The sequence below is a fragment of the Meriones unguiculatus genome, chromosome 8 (genome assembly GCF_030254825.1).
Source record: "Meriones unguiculatus strain TT.TT164.6M chromosome 8, Bangor_MerUng_6.1, whole genome shotgun sequence".
Lineage (NCBI taxonomy): Eukaryota > Metazoa > Chordata > Mammalia > Rodentia > Muridae > Meriones > Meriones unguiculatus.
In genome coordinates this window covers 45,866,379-45,884,737 of record NC_083356.1, presented here as the reverse complement: position 1 = coordinate 45,884,737, position 18,359 = coordinate 45,866,379, and the positions used below count along the sequence as shown (strand labels likewise).

Here is an 18,359-nt window from a genome sequence, read left to right as displayed (position 1 = left end):
TTCTCGGCCACAGTTTGCTGTCTCCCCCCAAAAAAAAATCAGTTGTGGCAGTGTGTCAGGGAAGTTCCAAGCTGTAACAAACAAACAAACAAACAAATAAAACACAAAGGAGGTGGAAGTGACTTTGCCTTCTTGGAGCACTGGAGAGACAACCGAGGTTCACTATACACTTTACCATTGGTTTCCCTCCTGCTGAAGGTCAGCAATGTAGAGGCAATTTGTGTCTTGTAAAGTCTAGAGTTATATCACAGGCCTGTATAGTTTTGCTTACGAAGTGTCTTTCCGAAGTAGCTATCCCCAAGGAGGCTGAGTATAGTTTTTCTTGCTGAGAATACAGAAATACAGGGAGGGAAAAACCTGCTTTAAATCTGTCACATGGGGTCACCTTTGCAAGAATAAAACCAGCTCTCTCTTTCTCACAAGAGAGAGCAAACATACAGCTGCTGATCACCTTTTCCTTTTGCAAATGAATGACAGGTTGGAGAGGTGCTCTTCAGTCAAGTCAAACAAGAACTTTCCTCTCTCCTTTTCAGTTCACCGGGGGCAGTGAGTGCAACCCAGGAGGCTTTCACAGGACCATAGCCTGTTAGCAGTTTTACAGTTGGTGCCATATGGCAGGTGTTTCGAGACTTCTCTGCCACGGAAAGTTTTCCCCTCCTCCTTTTATTTGTATTTCATTGTTTTACTTTTATTTCCACTGGGCATGTAGAAGTTGGGTCTTAAGACTTCGCGAATTTTAAAATGATTACAATCAGAAGAATTTAGCCAATAGCATCCCCCCACTCTTGACGAAGTGTTTTGTTATTTCATTTATCAGTGTGTGTGTGTGTGTGTGTGTGTGTGTGTGTCCTTAACACATTTCAGAGAGTGCCCTAATAAACGGTGACAAACTTGCATGTGCTTCCCTTATGACTAAACCTCTGGGCCTCTGGCCAATCCCTGCCCTGCGCATATGGCCCCAAACTTCAGGCGTCCCGGTTCAGAGCTCGGTGTTTGTAGCCCTGTTTGGAGCAGTGAGGGCGGAGGGTGCTGGGGAGTAGCAAGGTCTTCCTCCGAGGGGAAGGTGAAGCAAACACACCGAGGAAGAGGGCGTTTCCTTCCCACGAGCTGTAGCTGGCTTGGGGTCTTGGCCTCCCGGCTCCACCCAGCCCCTCCCGGTGCTCAGGGAAAAGCCAATCGCCACACACAGGCACACTCAGGCCGGGCGCCACGCCCTAAGGAGAGCAGCCTTGGGGCCCATCACCATGGCAACCGCGGAGCTGCTTCCACTTCCCCACCCAGCTGATTTCCCCACCCACCCACCCCCTCCTCCCAACGCAGCCAACCAGTTTGTGCGTCCCTGGAGCGCGCTATAAAACCTGCACGGGTGGCGCTCGCCACTCAGCCAGACCTGGGTGAAGGGGCAGTCCCCATCTCCAGCCCGTGACAGCCTTAGCATACAGAGCATGCAGAACATGAGCTTCTTCCTGCGAAGGCGATGCCTCTGCCAAGGCTTCCTGCTCTTCTATCTCTTAAGTCAAGTAAGTGGCGCACGCTTAGGATGCCCGGGATGGTCTCCTGGCTTGACCCTGATCCGTCCCGGGCTCACTCTGCCTTAGTTTGTCCCTGATAACCAGGGTCCCTTTTCTTGTCCCGCCGCTCTTCCTAGGTTTCTGCAGCCCAGCGCTGTCAGTCCCCGTGCCCGCTCCAGTGCCCCACTACACCTCCGACTTGCGCCCCTGGGGTGCGCTCGGTGCTGGACGGCTGCTCCTGCTGTCTGGTGTGCGCCCGCCAGCGCGGGGAGAGCTGCTCCGAGCTGAAGCCCTGCGACCAGAGCAGCGGCCTCTACTGTGACCGCAGTGCAGACCCCAGCAACCAGACTGGCATATGCATGGGTAATCCTGTCCCTCTTGCTGTCCCTTCCTTGGCCTCACCTCTCCTCGGGCAGCTAGGTGAAACTGTTTTCCTCTGTTTGCTCTCTTTCCCCCTTTCCTCGAGAACCAAGCAAAACACATTTGTAGCAATAGTACAGTACCATAAGTGACCTACGTGGAAGGATTACTGTGTATCGGACATCAGGCTGAGAGGAGATGAGCTCAGTGCAGGTACATGGCTTGCCGCCTAGAGAAGAGACAAGGGATGACAGCAGAGTTAAGGGCCAACGAGATCACTTTATTTGGATTTTCAGGGGAACGGTTGGGGTGATGGGAGTATGGGTTTACTCACACGCCTACGGTTCCCGGTTCCCCGACAGCAGCCCAACACATTTGTTTTCACACCTGTAATTGTCCTACTTGAGCCAAAGCAATTCCTTCTCTTGGGAGGACTATGTCACTCCTGTCTGGGCTGCAGTAAAATAAAATGCAGGCAACTAGCCAATCCTGGCTCATGGAAATTAATCAATGGGAGATCAATTTCCCACGAGGTACACTGCTATAATCAGGGGCATCCCCCAGTTCCCTGAGAAGTTTAAAGTAAGCCTTTTCTTTCTTTCTTTTTTCTCTAAGCTAGTGATGTCTTACTGCACATCAATGCCAAGAAAGCTTAATGTCCTTCCCAGTCTGAAAGCTATTTGGTTTTAAATTCTAAACTACTGTAGTAGAAGACTCTAAGACGGTTCTTGGGAAATGATCTTATCTTTGGAGATAGGGTCTTCAAAGTGTGACCTCCTCATTTGTTCTTGTCTTTGTTGTCTTAGAAATGAAATCGTTTCAGAGTAGGTGATTTCAAAAGGAAGTGGAGCTGTGTTAAAAGCCATCAATTAACCAAAATATATGTATTGACAGTGTTCAAATTCTTCAGTATTTACACCTCCCTCTCCTTGAGACCTGTAAGAAGCCAGTCATCTGAACTAGAAAAGGAACAACTTCTGACCATGTCCTACCGACAGTACACAGCTTTCCAGTTGAATTGTGCTTTCATTTTTCTCTCTCCTCTTCCCTCTGCCTTCCCTTCTTCCTGGATGTTCTAGTTCTCGAGGGAGACAACTGCGTGTTCGATGGGGTCATTTACCGCAGCGGAGAGAAGTTTGAACCAAACTGTCAGTACCACTGCACCTGCAGAGATGGGCAGATTGGCTGTGTGCCCCGCTGCCAGCTGGATGTGCTGCTGCCAGGTCCTGACTGCCCAACTCCAAGAAAAGTTGCTGTGCCTGGAGAGTGCTGCGAAAAGTGGACCTGTGGCCCAAATGAGCAGGGGACATTGGGAGGCCTGGCCCTTCCAGGTGAGAAACTCTGCAGACATGCTAGAGAGTGGGGGTCAATGCAGTCACAAAGCAAGTGTGACTCTGGGATGGCTGTTCCATTGTGAATTCTGGGTTGCCACTGAGATCACATGCACCGTTGATTTCTTTCTGAGCTAGATTGCTGAAATTGTGTACACAGCTTCTCTTTTAGATGGGCCCCACTGAGCCGGTCACTTGTGTTTAGTGTTTGCCTTATGGGATGGGTACTCTTTGACTCTCTCTTGCTCTCTCCTGATTGACTCTTAGTTTAAAAAAAATCTTTTTCTTTTCTGGATTTTTGATTTGGCTAGCTCTACTTACTCATCAGAATTAAAATGTAGCATTGGAGAAATAGCTCTGTTAGCAAAGTGATTGCAAAGTGTAGATGTGAGGAGCTTAGTTAGATCCCCAACACCCTTAAAAAATACACCTTGCCTGTAATCCTAATGCTGAGGAGGCAATGAACTGCAGGTCGCCTGAGGTCACTGGCCAACCAGACTAACCTAGTCAATGAACCCCAGATTTCAGTGAACGAGCTCCTGAGAAACAGCATTTAAGGTAGACCTATGGCCTCCAAACACATGTGCATACACAGGCATGTACACCTGCAAACACATGGCCATGCATGCACAGACACATACAAACGTATACACAAAAATTAAATTGTTTATCATGACCTTTTTATGTGCCAAACTACACGATGAGAATATTCAGCTTATGATCCTATGTTCATATAATTTAAGTTTCTTATAACAAGTTGTTCTAAGTGTCTCATGGTCAAGTGAATAAAAGTTTCTTGCAGTCCTACATCATGCCTACCCACTAGGGGTTTACAAATAAACCTAGTTCTAAACTGGTCTATATCAGCTACAAAATTAAAATTCACCATCTAATGTTGTCTGAGGGACACTTACTGATGCCTACATTTTACTCAAATAACTGTATTTATGTCTTCGACAGCCTACAGGCCAGAAGCCACTGTAGGGGTCGAAGTCTCTGACGCCAGCATCAACTGTATTGAGCAGACCACGGAGTGGAGTGCGTGCTCCAAAAGCTGCGGAATGGGCTTGTCCTCCAGGGTCACCAACAGGAACCGCCAGTGTGAGATGCTGAAGCAAACTCGTCTCTGCATGGTTCGGCCTTGTGAACAAGAGTCCAAGCAACCAACAGACAAGGTAGGAGTCCAGAGGAGGCCTGTCACTCTACAGCAGTGGCCTCGCCTCCTTGAAGCCTGGCCTCCAGAAAGGCACGGCCACACTGGCTGACTGAAAAACATTTGCTCTATCCAGGCATTAACCTAGACAAAGGAAGGGTGTGGAGCACCCGGAATCAAAATCAGTCCTTTCTGTCTTTCTTTTTATTATATGTAAATGCCCCACAGCTGTTCAACAAACAAATGAGGAAGGGCTAATACAGCACATCCCATACTTGGAGAAAAAAAAAATGCTCTCTGATTGTGAGGTAGAGCTGGCTTTAGTAAGGTTACTTGTTTTTTTGTTTTTTGGTTTGTTTTTTTTTTTAAGAAATCTGGTACAAGCTATAAGCAGAACCGGGATAGAGGCTGCCTGCTTTATTATTCACCTTGCAGTCCAAAGATCCTACTATGATTCCCAGAACATACTGTGTACATAATAAAAAAAACAGTCAGTAAATGCATTGAACGTGTGTTTGGAAATGATCAACATAACAATATTTTGAAAAGCCTGGTAGAAATAGCACATTTGCCAGAGTAAGGCAACATGAGCCAAATGAAACACCCCACCACCTTTTTTGTTGTCGTTGGAATGATGTCAACATGATATGTTGATTCTAGGTATAAAGTGTGCAGATCAGGAGCCTTAATTGGTTCCTGATGACATAACAGGTCTTGTTGCAGAACTGGATCAGATTTAACCATTACATAGAGCCTTCTATCAACCTGAGGCCAAGATAAAACAACCTTTAGAAATCCAAGCTCTGTGTATCTCTACTCTGAAGCAGTATCATATAATCTTTAAGGGGACAACACTAGAACCAGTTCAACCTGGCTTTAAATCCTTTCAACAGGACCTAGGTGTGATCTTGGGCAATTTATTTTAAATTCTTTCCCCATTGAGTGGACCATTGAACATATCTCGTGCTGGACATATTTGCACATACCTTTAATCCCAGTGCTTGGGAGGCAGAGGCAGATGGAGCTCTTTCAGTTTGAATCCAGCCTGGTCGACATAGAGAGCTCCAGGAAAGGCAGAGCTATATAGAAAGACTCTGACTCAAAAAGAAGAGAGAGAGAGGAAGAAAAAAGAAACAAACAAACAAACAAACAAAAGAAAAGAAAACATTTATCTTGAGGTTGTCATAAGGATTAAACAAAATGAGCTTACAAACTTACAAACTGTTGGACATAGATTAAATACTTTCTTGATGTTAGCCAGGAAATGTTCCTTGCTGCTAAGAGAAGAGTCCCTCGTGATCTCACCGGTTATGAGGTTGTTCAGCTATATGATTTCAGAGATTTACCCCAACTCTATGTTCCTTCTGTAAATTCAGAAAGAACTAGAAATACCTTTTCTCCAAAACTGTACCCTAGAAATGCGTCTTCTGACACTTTGGGAAACGGGTAGCTTCGCAATGAACATTCACCCACATAAGCAGTCACACACTTGCCTGCAAGGATACGCAATTCACAGCAATGTTGCTACCTCTGCTTTTTAACAGCTATTGAAAAAACCATATTCTAAATATTAACTACAAAGAAGGAAAAACAGGCCTTTCAAAATTTTCATGAACATAGTTACTTCTTTATTAAATAAGGCTTTTTTCTATAAGTCTTCTAGAATTTGGTCTTTTGTATTGTTCCTTCACATGAATGATGTTTGCTTTAACATTTTACTTTATACTGGGAAGTACTATGCTTAAGATCTTTACATGGTGTACGTACTTTATACAGGTCCTGGAAATGTCTTTGGAATATAGGACTAGGTTCTTTGTTTCTGAGATTTCTAAAGTCTATGGCTGAGGCTCTTCTTGTGTAGATACCAGAAACAGCAGCAACTGCTAAGACCAGAACCCTGCCTGTAAAGACCAAGAGTAGGTTCTAACAAAGCCCTGAGGGTGTGTTCATGTGTGTGGTAGTTTGAGAACCATGGACATAAAAGGATTCCTAATCATCACCCTACATACCATGAGACTCCCCCCACCCCCACCCCCGGAAAGTGTGCAGTGGAGAATTCTGGCAAATTTGTAGTCGAGTACAAAATAAAAGTTAGTTGTTTGTTTATTTAATGAAATTGAGTCAGTTTCTTTATTATCTGAACTAGTGGGATATTGAATAAACTTTCCACTCAATTCAGTTTCATGGGAAGAGTCTTAAATTTTATGGTTCTAGAATTTCCAAGGTCATAATGTATTAAAAGGAATTGGCTTTACATCAGACAAATTCCAATATTTGATATTTTCTGATCACTTCAGTCCTTTAAGACTCCATTTTTTTTTTAAATAAAATTGGGTCAGTTGTGCATAATATACATAATTATGTGAATTAATGCTGTCTAAATTAAGTAAATTAATGCCTTAAAAGTCCTCAAAACATTAATAGGCTTTACTAATGCCATTTTTTGGTCCTTTTCTCAGTAACACCAAAGAATGCATTTTGCTGAATAAAAGCAATGTCTTTAAATGGGAGATGCTTTCTTCTTCCTGTTCATAGATTCAAAGACAAAAGGGGATTCTTTTCACTTGGCATTATATTCAAATTCTAGGCAGAAAAGAAAATGAATGTAAGAGGCCAGTAAGAAATGTCCAAAAGGCAGGGGGGGATTACCCAGAATGACTAGACTGATGTTGTCGCTGGACATTTTATCACCAATTCCCAGGTACCCTGGGGAAGCTACTGATTTGAGCTTACAACATTGTCCAAGTAAAATTGCTGCTTCATTTAAAAAGAAGCAAGATCAAAGGATACTGGGTGGGCAACTGCTTAAGTGGTCTTTCAGAAGAACTGCAGGATTTCCAGTCAACACTCTCTCTCTCTCTCTTTTTTTTTTTCCTTAGAAAGGTAAAAAGTGTCTCCGCACAAAGAAGTCCCTGAAAGCCATCCACCTACAGTTCAAGAACTGCACTAGCCTGCACACCTACAAGCCCAGATTCTGTGGGGTCTGCAGCGATGGCCGGTGCTGTACCCCACACAACACCAAAACCATCCAGGTGGAATTTCAGTGTTCCCCAGGGCAAACCATCAAGAAACCAGTGATGGTCATTGGAACCTGTACCTGTCACTCTAACTGCCCCCAGAACAATGAAGCCTTTCTTCAGGAGCTGGAGCTGAAGACGAGCAGAGGAGAAATGTAACAGGTGTCCAGAAAAGCACATGGATGGAGGCAAACCCTTACTGTCACTTGGCTGGCCATCACCTGACTATAAGAAAATAATGAAACAGTGTCCATGTATGTTTCTGTGATCATATGACATCATTTATATTTGTTTTCTATTTTTTAAGGAAAGGTGTTCCAAATGTAAACTTGGAATCAAGGTAAGCTCAGGATATAGCTTAGGGAGGACTTGCTTTCCTGTGCTGTTTATTGAAAGTGCAAATCTGCATAAATTTAAGTCAGATCGATGATTTAGTTTGTAGAGTGGGTCATGCTACGCTCATTTTCTGTGCACTAGTTATATCCCAATAAGTGTCACAGAAATGAATGACACAGGGAAATCTAAGATCACATTGAACATGTACATATATATATCACTATATACTGAGGGACCTCTACTGAGCTCCCGTTTTGGGTAGGTCAGCTCTGCACTTCCAAGTCTAAGGTCAAAGAAAACATACAGCTCTTGAACATGGAAGTTCAGAGTCTGGTTTTTTTTATTTAGTGGTATACTAGGAAATGTGCTGCGGCTACAGCAGTGGAATGTCTTTAATTAAGTGGACTGGGATCACGAACTTTCTCCACTGTAGATAAACTGACTCCTTTCCAGTCGAAAGAAGCCGAACCAAAACCTTCCAGTGCAGAGATGACGGGGCCTCTCTACCCACGGTTTGTGTCCTGGGGTCTGCCGAGGCTCACTTCTTCATAATTCAGCAGGGATTCTCTCGTAGTCAAACAGTACACTGAGGACCAGGCCACCTAATTACAATCTCTGATGACTTTCAAATGTGCTTTTGGTGCAGTTTTGAGAAGGAAGAGCAGAATCCACAAATTTTATGAAAGTTTAGAGTTATTGAAGAGCTGCTCAAAATAATCCTTTGGTTATGGTTATGAAAACACAAGATATACATGTGTACTACATGTGTTTGATAGATAAAGATCAGAAAATGTGCTGCCAAATGCAACTGGTACATCACCACACGTGCTTCACTTTTCCCCTTAAAGTATTTATGGAATATAAATTATACATCTTGTAAAATATTCTCTTTAATTTCTCTAGTTGTCAGACGAAACTTTAAAAAAAATGATGCTATGAGTGTGTGACTCTGGTATTAGTTTTGTGTTATGAGTTTAATGTTGTTCACTTAAAATAAAAATCCATGAATTAAATGGGACCTCCCTCAGTCAGTAGCATCGACTGAAAAGCAAAGTGGGTATTTTGTGATGTACTCATAGCTTTTTATCAGAAGGGGGAAAGACAGCTTTAACTATGTTCAGTGATCTCTACCATCAAGGTCTCAAATACTCTCTGTGCCATTTCCTCAGACCATCATCTTCAGCCCCAACCATGTTTCCAGAAGCATCCTAGACATACTCATACACTGATATCTGAATCTGCTCTCTTAGGGTCAATATTCACTTCTCTGTGTCTTTTATCAAAGGATAGCCCAGCTGCCATTCCCATTACCCAAGTGAAATCATTTGTATCCTCTTTGTCAGTTTACCCTTGCCATCTGCCGGGAAAAACATGCCATTACCTATCCATGTACGGACCGGAACCGCTGTACCAAGGGATGCAACCAACCAACTAACCTTGGACTGAAGAGATTAGGGAGAACAAATGTTACTTTGTAGCTAATTTGTACCCTGTAGTTGGCCTAGAGTGGTTACATAGGTAACAACCATTTGCATAGCATAAATGTTATGCTGTTATTTTGGCTATTATGAGTAAGATGCTAAGGCATAGAGGAGGGCGTGTGTGTCCTATACAAATACTACTGTTCCATATGAAGGCCTTGATTATGATTTCCATAAGACATTCTGGACTCAGTCTGTCAGTGACTGAAAGGAGCCTTAATCCCAGTGATGATGCAGAGCAGGACATGACCAGGACTGCCACCTGGGTGATATAAAAGCCAAGCCACAGTTAATATGAGCGTTTATAGTTCGAAGTTTCTGGCTGGTGCATTATGAACCCACAGTCTTCCATTATTTTTTTTAAAAAGGATTTTTTTTCTAACTACATTTCCTCAGACTATAGCCTCCTTCACATCCATTTTTACAGCTAGTTTATATTTGCCTTCCAGATAAGCTGGGAAGCAAATTGGACTTCTAGGAGTTGATTCACAGAAGATTATCAAGGCCATCCAACATTTATTGCATACTTACATTGGACTAAGCACCTTGCTTTCATTGCATCATTTAATCTGAATAATAATATCAAGTCAGTACCCCTCATCTCCTCTGGCTGCTCATGGAAAACATTTTTTAAAAACCAGGAAGTTAAAAGAAAGAACCAGGAAGCCTCAGAGTGAGCAAAGAGCTTACTACACAAGTGTGGGCATCTGAGTTTGGATCCCAAGCCCTCATGGAAAAGCTGGGTGTGGCCCAGCACACCTGTGTTCCCAGCTCTGGTGGAGAAGGGTGGGGAGAGAATGATCCCTGGGATTCACTGGCCAGCCAGTCAAGCTGGAACACCAAGATTCAGGTTTTGTGAGGGACCCTGTCTCAAAACATAAGGTGGAAAAGAAAAGAGGAAGACACTCAACATTGACTTCCGGCCTCCATATATGAACACAGGGACATGCAAACCTACACACACACACACACACACACACACACACACACACACACACACGGTTAAAAGAATTAGTGTATCTTGAATTTAAACCAAAAATCTTCTCATTTGTAATTGTTAATGCTATTGAATGAGTCCACAGCAGGATTCTCTGTCTTTGGAGCTGTTTAAAGCCATGTTTTTTCATAATGAGTTCCAAAAACACAGATTTAGCTAGAGAAATCATAATGTGTAAATTTTTAGGAAAAAACAAAGCAATCTTTAAAGTTAGAGTGGGAAAATAAGATAAAGGATACACACACACAAAATATAGAACTATAAAAAGAGGAATTTATTATTGTTTGAAGATATGTAAGAACCCGGTGTGGTGATGCATGCTTATAATTTCAGTTGAAACTGAGGGAGGAAGATCACAAGTTCTAGGCCAGCCAGTGCTGTAGCAAGACCTTGTCTTAAGATAATATCTATGAACATTTATCAAAGGATATCTAGGAAAAAATGTGCAGTGTGATATTTTGAAGGTTTAAAAAGTTAATGTTTACATTTTTTATGACTGTCAACATTTTTTTTAAAGAAAGGATATGCTATTGTACCTAGAAAAAAAAATAAGGGTGAATCAAGATGTCTCTTTAGTCCATCCTATGACAACTGCTTCATGTAGAATTAGCTGCACCTTTGAGAATCAAAAACAATTGCTAATTAATTCATTTTCCTCATCTAGTGAATGCTTAGTTTACATCTATGTGTCTAGCATTGTTTTAAATCCTCAGAACACAGCTAAAGACAAAACAAGAAATAAATTAAACAGGCTACCCTTCTTTCTGATATTTACATTGTTTGGAAAAGCTAAAGCAAGAAACAATGAAGATAGAAGATAAATACTCATAAATCCTGTGGAATATAGAACATAAATAAATGCATACATTCTATAATCAAGCCAGTGGTTAATATAGCTTGAGGTAGCATCTTAGAATTTCTATTGCTGTGATGAAACACCATGACCAAAGAGCAAGTTGACAATGAAATGGTTTATTTGGCTTACACATCTACATCATAGTTCATCGTTGGAGGAAATCAGGACAGAATCTCAAGCAGGGCAGGAACCTGGAGGCAAGAGCTGACGCAGAAGCCATGAAGGGGTAATATTTACCAGCTTGCACCACATGCTCTTCTAGTCTGCTCACATATAGAACCCAGAACCACCACCCCAGGGGTGTTACCACCCACAATGGGCTGCCCTCCCTTCCAGTCACTAATTAAGAACTGTCCTACAGGCTTGCATGTAGCCCAATCTTAGAGAGGCATTTTCCCAAGTGAGGTTCCCTGCTCACAGATGACTTTAGCTTCTTTCAACTTGACATAAAACTACCCTGTAAAGGTATCCAGTGACTACAATTGTACCTGAAGAGCTGACATTTCCTCTTAAATAACAAAGGAAAAGAGAATGAACCCTCCAGTCAAGAACAGCAACTTAATGCAAATGGAGAAAAAAGGAGAGGAGAGAGGAAGGAAGGGGAGATGGGAGAGAGAGAACTAGAAGCGTGAAGGTAGGCCCATGTAGCTTCATGTAGTTCAAGCTTCTCACAAAAGGTCAACTGGGCAATGTCTTTGCAGGGCGTTGGTTTTAGGACTTGTCACTATTATCAGAGTTCTAGTACTTTTATAACTGATTCTTCATATTCTTTATTACAGACACATTGAGTGTATTCCCCATCTTTGTATCTCCCCAAGTGTCTCACACACAACATACATCCTTGTATACCTGTTGACTGAATGAGTAAATAATGAATGGTTTCTGCATTGACAGATCACAGGACATTCTTTGAAATAAATGCCAGACTCTTAGACTTTTGTTCTTATTATCACTATTTCTTACTCTCCAACACATACAAACACCCCCTCACAAATGCATTCCTGAAATTATAATTAAAGGTTAGAAAAATGTGAGCTGATGTATGAAGTTTTGTAAAGTTCAAAATGTTCTTGTAACATTGTAAGGGAGCTAACACTGACTGAGCCAAGTTTGGGCACCCAAACAGCACTGCCATGGGACTTAGCTGAGCCTGGCTTTGAAGACCAGACTTACTTTTTCCAAGTTCTGACATATTAGGCAGTTCATGCCTGAGTCTCAGTCTCTACACCTGTAGAGTGAGACTATGTTCTGATGAGTGAAGAACTGGTCTACTTTGTCCTCAATTGACAAGGATCCTGAAGATTTAAGATTTTCCATTATAAACTCAAGGCCGGTCTTAGCAAAAGTAGGATAAGTCAGTCACTTTACATACTAACTTACAGAATTAAGACAGTATGTGCTCAAAGCAGTTGATTGTGCCTGTCATGTAGCAGACTTGTAAATGACAACTGTTAGTGTAATAGGCACAGTCCTTTATTCTATATACTTAATGTATATGTAGATTATTGAGCCATATGTATGTGTGTATGTTTCTCTGTGTGCGTGTTTGTGGGGTGTGTGTGTGTATTCACGTGTATCCAAATGTGTGTGTGGTGTCTTTTTAAGTTGATCTTCAACCTATTTGTGGGAAACTGGTCTTTCACTGAACTCGGAGCTCATTGATTTGGTTAAACTGGCTCCCCATCAAATCCAAATATCTTCCTATCTTCTACCTTCCAGCACTAAGATTAAAGGGTACACTGCCAAACTCTGCTTTCAACACTGGTCCTTGGGGTCCAAACTCAGGTCCTCATGCTTATGTAGCAAGCAGTCTTCCCACTTTCTCCCCGACTCCATAGAGCTCAGTTCTGCAAGGAAAGAGAAAAAGACACAAAAAGCCGAATGACCTATTAAGGACAGAGTGCATGCCACGAGAGGGGGAGGATTCAAACCCGGGGTCTGCCTAAGCTCAGAGCCAAAGCTGTTTCCTTTCAAGAGGGCCACAGTCATTGAGGCCAAGTATATTTTCAGCAACCAAAACAATTCCAACAGTGCTGATTTTCTGAGCTATTTTCCCAAACCATAAATGTTCTCTTTTAGAAACAGCATTGCAAAGCATTGAGTGTGAGGTCATTCTGTGAGTGTGAAAGTTTTAAAGCACTTGGTCGCTAGAGTTGTGATAAGGCACATTTCATTGAAAACTCTCATCAAAATTTATTTCAGGAATTTTCTTTTCCCACACAAGGATTCAATTAAAGAGTTAGGCAAGGATAGCTTTGATTAGACAAGGGGATAATTTGTCTTATGCACAGCTCTACTTGATGAAAATTTCAATTAAATTTTTGATAAAGATTTCTGGGAAGCATTAGATTTCGCTCTGTATAACCTCCTTGTAGGTACACATTGTCATGCTTCTGAATGGATCCCATTCCAAAACGCTCAATATCAGAAGTCAAATCATCAAATCATTATGTTCTTTTTGGCTGGGTGTTATTGAGCTTTGCCTGAGGATACTTTATTATTAGACATGTATTCATCTTCAGCACGTCACATGATTCTTGCATGCAATGCTATGCTGGCTGGACCACAGAGGGTTCACAAAATTCAATTACCACTTCAACAACACTCCTGGCATTTGCTGAACTATGGATAATGAAGAATTCTTTGCAGCCTTCCAGCTGGGGACTGTAAATTACTGTTACATTAAGCCAGCTGTTCAAGGGATAATCAGGAGGTGTAAAGGGTAAGGATGACAATGTTGGACCACTCTTCCTAAAGGATGTCTTTCTCCTTAGGTCTGAATGTCAGCCTAAGAAACTGTACATACAATGTGCAGCTCCATTCTAATGGCAGAGCTTTATATCAGCTTCTTATTTACACTGAAAGGAGCTTAGAAATAAATATTGTATAATCCAGGAAGAAGATGTTACCAGGACTTACATTTTATTAGCAAAACCTATGAAGCAAGTTCTGCTTGTAGGATTTCAAAAGCTTGAAAGAAATTATAAAGTTCTTAACTTTGATTAAATACAGATCACTGTGTTCCAGACTGATCCAGATTTGTCCTAATGAAACAAAACCAACTGCTAGGGCCTTGAAGGGTATTGTCATAGTAGGTCTTACAGAGGAGGTAGTTCTAGTTCATCTGAAAGTTCAACAGTGAAACTCTTCTCTGTTGTTTGTATAGCACAGCATACAGAAAAGAGGATAGAGATTGCAAAAATCTTTCAGATTCTATGTTGTTTCATGAAAATACGTTATGTTCAGGTTACATAAGACAATTTTAGTACCACTACACTTTTTCACCCAGCTAAACTAACCACAACCTCTTCCTTTTTAAAAAAAAGGTTTAAAAACTATTTACACACACACACACACACACACACACACACACGCACACAAATAATAACCTACAGAACTTGGTTCTCACTTTCCACCATATTTGTCAAAATCAGGTTATCATGATGGACAAGTATTCTTACCCACTGTGCAGCTTCACTAGCCATAGTCCCTTCTTTGTGTTTAACTATTTCTTGTAATAATTATTACCGCAGCTCCCTATTTGTTATTACTTCCGTTTTTGTCTTTCACTGGACTCCAATCTGAGATTTCAAGTGCCGTGCATGGTTTTTCTTTACACTGTTTTACATGGTACCTTTCTACCTTTTCCAGAATAATACACCATACACCAGAATATGATGAGCAACCTCTGTCATCTGAAAATATCACATAAAAAATGTAGAGTTCAGGTGAAAGTTTGTGAAGCATGTTTTATTATCCTTTTAAAATTCACATAAATTGTAATTTCTACCAGTGGCAATGGAGAGAACACATGACCCTTAGGCAAGGAAGAGAGTTGACTTTTGGTGAAAACTCTAGGACCAAGAACTGCTAGGATGAAGGGAGAAGTCAACATTATCCTCATGAAGTTCATACAGTTATATAAATATTTGCTTCATCCTTGATTCCCAAGACTAAATTCTGCCCCTCACCCATTCATATGTGAACCAGCTTCTCACACGAAGCTCCCTGTGATGACAGTTTCTGATGTGACACTGGTCATCTACCTGAAAAGGCTACACTCCTCTCCTACCTCCCAAATACATACATCAAAGATTCCAGAAGTGCACAGAAAAGGGAGCTTCAGATGATTTCCTTCATTCATTAAGGGAAAGTTATCATTCCAAAGCCATGTTCAATGGTACATGCAGAGGCCCAACCTGTTTCTCCTTTCCCCTTGGCCAAGAGGGCTCCAGTCTTACCATGCTCACATCACCCGTGTTGCCATGTTTCCCACCTAGAGTGCCCTCCTTCCTCTGACATGGCTTTATGGCTATCATTCAAGACCAACCACAAAACACCCTCTATCAAGATTTTCACCAACCCCAACACAGCCCAACAGAAACAAAGCCATGTATTAGGAAACAATGTACTCAGTGTCAGAAAACCAAACATGTCAAGGTTGCCTGTTGTTCGTGCTTCTGTGTCCACAAATGAGGATGTTCAATTCAGCACCTCTGTGACCCCAACTGAGATAGATAAATGTAATAGACTTGTAAGTAACCATGTATCCCGGCTTTATCTCACTACGCCTACCATAATAAGTATTATTGTCCCATTTATAGATAAGACTTGTAAGGCTTCAGACCCAGAGCGCCCAGCTTTAGACTCAAACCCTTTGTACCTGACTGACTGCCAGCTCACAAGAGCTAGAAGCACCTCCCCTCTGTCTTTTTTGCTATATCCTTTTCTGGATTACTCTCCTGTTGTAACACTCTTTTGATTTCTCAACTGAAAAACAACCACATTGGCTTTACGATGCATTCTTGTAGCCAAACAGTAGTGGTGCACTCCTTTAATCTCAGCACTTGGGAGGCAGGGGCAGTAGGATTTCTATGAGTTCGAGGCCAGTCTAATCTATGGAGTGAGTTCTAGGTCAGCCAAGGGTACATAGAGAAACCCAGTACTGAAAAAGAAAAGAAAAGAAAAGATGTATTCTGGTTTCTTAAAGCACAGAATAAATGCCTGTGATGAAATCAGTAGTGAGAGTATTCATTAAAACTGTACATATGACATCCCCAGAAATGGCAGGAGGAGCTGTAAAATGTCACTATATCTGACTCATTTGACAAATTTGACTTGTTATTTTTATAGGGCCACTTGCTTTGTCAGGGTGCCCAAAGGAGATATATTGAGGTGGATCATATATACAAAGATTTATAGACAGATGCATCAAACTAGTGAAGTCAGTTTTGGAAATGGGTCATTATGGCCTAACCACTTTTGAAAACTCAAGTTATTAATTAGTTAATGATTCTTATTCAGTGCATTAAGAATAATTACTCCATTTAGTAAAGCCTCAAAGGCATTTCTAAAAAATTAATCTACAATGTTTACACAAGAAGGCTTGTTTTACTATTGATTGCTTTCATTCAACCAAATTTTGGGATTATCTAAGATCTTACACTGTGCCTCTTGTCACTCTTTCTTGCCATTACAGATAAATTCTTGCATTGCATTTTTAGGCACAGATTCTTTGACAAAAGAATTGAACTTTAGAATAAAGTAGGATCCTTAATTCAGTAGATTGCTCCAAGTTAGGACAAAAGTAAAGCAAAGTACTATTTTATGCCCTTTAAAATTTTGAACGTTAAAAAATAAAGGGATTTATTGTGTCATTTCCACAAATGTATGAAATTTGTATGCTCATACCCACCCCACTACTTTTTCTTATACCCTTTCCCCATTTTCCTTTTTTCCACATTCCTAATGGTTCTATTTTACTTTCATGTCTTTTCCTCTCTGCTGGACTCCACTTGTGGAAAACAATCTGTCATACCCTTCTCTGTGAGCCTGGCTTATATCATTTAATGTGATAATATCCATATCCACCCATTTCTTTGAAAAAGACACGATTTCATCTTTCCTGAATTTGTGTTTCTTTGGTTTGGTTTTTAAAACAGTCTTAGCATGTAGCACTGGTTAGCCTCAAACTTGTGATCCTTCTGCCTCAGCCTCCCTAGTGTGGTAAAATTACAGATATATGTGTCCCTGTGTTCTTTTGCTAAACCTTCATTATTAATGACTGAATAAAATTCTATCATGTGTGTGTGTGTGTGAAAGTGCACAATGTATCATATTTTCTTCATTCCTCTTCTGATGGGACCTAAGCTGATCATTAATCTGAATATCATGAATAGATACAATAGATATGGATATAGAGTTATCACTATAGTAAGGTGACTTTGGTTCTTTTGACTGCATATCCAGAAACACTGCAGCTTAATTGTATAGAATTTTTGTTTTTACGGTATGTGCAGGTCCAGCTGGAGCAGGAGCGGTTGCTGAAGAAGTATGTCCATAGGAGCACCAGTATCTCCAAACCAAACTCCACAAGCCTACAATGGCCCTGAGGTGCCATAGCATTCACCTCTTCTGAATGAGGACCTTCAGGGCAACCTTTGGCCCACCAGCTCCCTGCCAAGAAGAAAAGGCAATTGATATTAAAGAACATCTGATCTGCTCTTTAAAAAAAAATCTTTGTTTTTAATTTTTGAGGAACTTCCATGGTGATTTCCATAGTATACTAATCCGTAGGCTTGTCAGTTATTTAAAGGAGTCTCTTTCTCCTACCTCCTTCTCAATATTTGTCACTCCTTTTACTCGGGGGTAGCTAGACTGGTTGGGGTAAGATAAAATCACAATGTAGTTTTGATTTTCATTTCCCTGATAGCTAAATCTGTAGAACATTTTTTGACACATTTATTGGATATTTGCCATTTCTTCACTTGAAAACTGTATGATTCATACAATCTGTAAATGTGTAAGAACTCATTTATAAGTTCATTTGAACCATCAGTCATTTTCCCACAAATGATTTAAACCTGCAATTATCTTACGTTCCCAAAGGAATAGAAAGGCATCTTTTTGGTTTTTGTGGCAGTTGCCCTTTTCTAGAAAGCTCCTCGGTGCCCATTATAGAACTTAGAAAACTTGATCACCATTCACTGAACATCAATCCATCATCACATGTTGGAAACATTTAATGTCTACAGCACAATTCTACAAAATCTATAAGTCATAACCCATTTTGTAGATGATTGACCTATGCAAGAAAAATGAAGAAATGGGAGTGATATTTTATTTCCTATAAATCATGCCTTGTTCCAATTTATCCTCAGTATCAGAGGAGAACCGATGCTATTTGGATGAGCTCATTGCAACATGTCAGGCTCTTTCCACAAAGATTAATTAGGATGTGTCAGCTATGTTGGTGGCAGAGCTATCTTGTTTAAAGACTTCAAGGAGTAATTTACGAAGCAGAACTACAACTGTTCA

The 18,359-nt window shown here is 41.1% G+C and overlaps 1 protein-coding gene across 2 annotated transcripts; it reads left to right on the top strand.

The window, feature by feature from the left end:
• Positions 1-1,309: 1,309 nt before the first annotated feature.
• Ccn3 (cellular communication network factor 3) lies at positions 1,310-8,742 on the top strand. Of its 2 annotated transcripts, none has more exons than XM_021657939.2 (5): positions 1,310-1,520; positions 1,649-1,931; positions 2,951-3,202; positions 4,163-4,377; positions 7,235-8,742. In XM_021657939.2, exons 1-5 carry the CDS (start codon positions 1,446-1,448, stop codon positions 7,529-7,531), a joined length of 1,122 nt encoding a protein of 373 aa, XP_021513614.1. In that variant the 5' UTR covers positions 1,310-1,445; the 3' UTR covers positions 7,532-8,742. The 2 variants fall into 2 exon arrangements, with proteins under 2 accessions (XP_021513614.1, XP_021513615.1); XM_021657940.2 differs by having other exon boundaries at positions 1,311-1,520; positions 1,649-1,874.
• The last annotated feature ends 9,617 nt before the right edge of the window (positions 8,743-18,359 follow it).

Coding starts and splice junctions, on each gene's coding strand:
- Ccn3 (XM_021657939.2), top strand. CDS start 1,446: ATGCAGAACATGAGCTTCTTCCTGCGAAGGCGATGCCTCTGCCAAGGC. Junction 1,521..1,648: donor TCTTCTATCTCTTAAGTCAA/GTAAGTGGCGCA, acceptor CGCTCTTCCTAG/GTTTCTGCAGCCCAGCGCTG. Junction 1,932..2,950: donor ACCTCTCCTCGGGCAGCTAG/GTGAAACTGTTT, acceptor TGGATGTTCTAG/TTCTCGAGGGAGACAACTGC.